Raw genomic sequence first — 3,359 nt, forward strand, 5'->3', positions numbered from 1 at the left:
ATCCACAGAATGATAAAGCAATAGTCTTGGTTCAGCTCACCAATTCCCCCGACACCTATCCACCACAGACTTGAACAACTTTCGAAAAAATCATGAAGCATTCAAAGTTAGAAGAGAATTCAACCATTCCAAATTTCTTAATTTATAAAATCCTCACCCAAGATGAGATCACAGTCCAATTCTCTAAAGAAATAAACATTTACTAGATGTTTTATTCATACTTTTATCGCCAGAAACTACAACCACATTATTACCTTTTTGGAACAGTACGAATGAAACAAGTCATTAGTTTTGTCTAACTCCTTGGAACGCAATTTCAGAAATCAGGTCTTGCCATTTACAAAAACAAAGACCCTCTCAACAAGAGCTTTGCATTTAGCTTTGCTGGGTCTTCCACCAGTTACCTCAGCAGCTTCACCAGTTGCTTCCTTGGCAGGTTAGTGCCAGTAAAGCCTAATGAAGGACAAGCTCCACACTTTGAAATAAAATGTTTACTAAATAGGTACCTACTGACAGCAACTACCCTGGCTGCATCCCTTAAACACTCACCTGAGGAACGCACTCTCCCTAGCAATCAACAGGTAAAGACTTTCACAGGGCAAACAACTGCATCTAAGCAAGAAACACTAAACTCAGTTTTCCGCAGCACTCTCACAGCCTCTCTTCACTGCCCTAGAGACTACCACTGCAATAACTTCACCTTCAGGATAACCAGTCGGCATTTCCAACACACTATTCTAGAAAGCCTGAAACAAGAACAAAAAAGCCCAGCACCTCAAAAACGGAGGGGGGGCAACATTTAAGGATGCCTACAATTCTAAATTACTTAACATTTCTGTGAAATCGGACTTCTTTTGAAGTTGTATTTTACATAAAAGCCTACTGGTCATATTTAGTACTATAACTAGATCATGTAGATTACTCCTGTATCTTTGACACTCAAGTGGACATTCCAAATATCCTGCAGTACGCTTTTAAGAGAAGACATTCCTCACATTCCTGTATGTACCATCTGATACCCAATTACTCCATTGAAAATTGTCTTTGATTCGTGTGTCTTACTTCCTATCTCACCCTAATCAGCTTACCTTCTTTTCTAAGCATTCTGCAAATTTCAACTGCTTCAACAGCTTCTTCTGCTTGTTGCTGAAGCGATTGTCCTGTTCTGCACTTGTTCCCTAAAGCACAGGAAATAAGATTTTTAGTCTGTATGACAGTCAACTAGCTTCAAGGATTAGTTTCCCACATATTCGCACTGGACAGCGCGCAGCAACACCAGTCATACCATTCTGTAAGCAAGTAAGCCTTTTCAGGTGCCTTTCAATTTTAGCAGTATAGTCTTCATCTACTGCTTTAGGGGTAAGCAGGCTCCTCAGCTCTACAGCGACACCTTCATCATAACCTCCCTGGCATACCACTTATAAACTTAAAAGGACAGTGGTATCAAATTGCTATGAAAAGGACTTATGCTGGAATTCACAAGCTCCTCAGAAGTAATAAGCTCTTTTTGCTCTGTCCAAAACCAAAACGTCATATTTGTTTACAGTGATATCTATGAAATCTTTGGGTAAACTTCTCTGAAGCAAATCAGCCAACATGAAGCCAGTAAGAGTACAAAGAATACTATTTTATTGATTATGCTCTGTTAAAGTTCACCAAGTCGTTCCACTTTCATGAACAGAAACTATAGGTTAATTCATTTGGAATTGAAAGGCTTGAAAGTCCAGTTCTGGAAAATTTACGTGCATAGAAGTAAACAGAACCACACATGAACAAAAAACACACAGAAGTCCATCCAAATACTGATGACCTGTTAATGATTCAAAACAAACCCACAGTCCACACGTGAAGTTCAGTTTATTCAGGAAACCAATCTGACTGATTGAAAACACCAGAATTTAATACATGCAATTTCCTAGGCACAGAAGAAGAGGTTGAGTACCAGCAATAATAAAAAAGGAAAAGCTCAAATTCTAAGGTAACCTAACCACTTCATTTGATGAGAAAGCACCTTGAATTGGCAACATAACATGCTACAAAGTAATCAGATATTGAAAGGGAACAAACTACCAACATTCCCATTTGCTATTCTAGAACACAGGAATCCTAAAGACTGATTGTGGCACAGGCACTTACCAGGATTAAGTCTGTTTAAAATTCTTTATAACATTTGCAGTCTACTGTGCGGCTTACACGTTAGCAACAAATGCAATACTTGTCAAATCACTCAAGAATTCAATGTTCTATACTTTTTTAAACTCTGTCTTTCACAACCCAGAACTAAAATGGAAATCAAGGAAATTTTTCTTAGCCTGTTTATAACACATGGCAAGCAGCAAGGGTAACCAAACAAAACACAGAGCAGAGTATCAGGAATTTCAAGGCAGAGACAAAATAGTTTGCACTGACAACTTTACAGAAGTGTGAAGAACTGAAAGAATTATTACTAGCAGCTTTCTGAATAAGGCAGGTCCAAACTGCTGCTCTTCCGTAATTTCCACAACTTTAGTTTCTCCTGAACCCAGACTAAAATGAGACCAGAATGCTGTTTACAGCCCCGTTTCAGTGCCATGTTGCTTTTGTTTTTATAAACAGTCACCTTTCACAGGCTAGTTTAAAAGAATATTAGATTTCCAATTCAGTGTTTTCAGTCCCAGTAATTCTGCTGTCAATTACAGCTACTTGATTCATAAACTTTTTAACAATTGCATTAGACAGAACAAGCGTAGATTTAACTTGTAATTATTTTTCTTCAGCTAGTACATCAACACAAAATAAAATTAAGTGAAGGCTGATGTGTGCCCTCATGTTTTAAAAACATCCTAGTTGCAGGAATAAAAAATAATAGGGCTGAACAGGTGGATGAATCTTGGAAAATTAAATTTGTTTTCGGAATTGTCAAGGAATTCCCTAAAAATAGGTTCATTTAATTAATGGGAGAAAAGGCTGAAAAGAAATATACCCTAGATAGGTTACTGTTTAATAGTCTCTGCAGAAAATGCAGCACAGCTGTAAGAATAGAAAAGAAAAATTCAAATTATTTTAAAAAATCAAATACCAATCTAAAAATAAACGATAACTTCTTTGCTTTGCATGCACTTAATAACCTTCCTGTCACAGTTTAAGAATTTCTCTCTAAAAAAAGGGCAGTTTTGTTTATTTGCTTTGAATGTGGACACCGAAGTGCATTTCACTGCAAAACAGGGTTCACCTCCCATCTGCCCCTCGGCCTTTTCTCCCACACCTCCTCGCATTTAAGGGCCGACAGACCGGAGCTCAGGAGGCAGCCGTGACACAAGTCCACACCGGGCAGGCCCCGACGCGGCGGGACTCCTCTTCCTCCAGCGGGGTCAGAGGCC

The 3,359-nt window shown here is 38.6% G+C and overlaps 1 protein-coding gene across 1 annotated transcript in view; it reads right to left on the minus strand.

Moving 5' to 3' along the window:
* Window positions 1-1,178, minus strand: part of SRRM1 (serine/arginine repetitive matrix 1) — a gene marked incomplete at its 5' end in the record, with an annotated part of 16,837 nt that extends 15,659 nt beyond the window's left edge. Inside the window, one exon of the mRNA XM_009701058.1 lies at window positions 1,089-1,178. Coding sequence (XP_009699360.1) covers window positions 1,089-1,178 — 90 coding nt within the window. The remainder of the gene's footprint in view (window positions 1-1,088) is intronic.
* Window positions 1,179-3,359: the final 2,181 nt, after the last annotated feature.

This window comes from Cariama cristata, unplaced genomic scaffold (assembly GCF_000690535.1).
Source record: "Cariama cristata isolate BGI_N322 unplaced genomic scaffold, ASM69053v1 scaffold835, whole genome shotgun sequence".
In the NCBI taxonomy this organism is placed as follows: domain Eukaryota; kingdom Metazoa; phylum Chordata; class Aves; order Cariamiformes; family Cariamidae; genus Cariama; species Cariama cristata.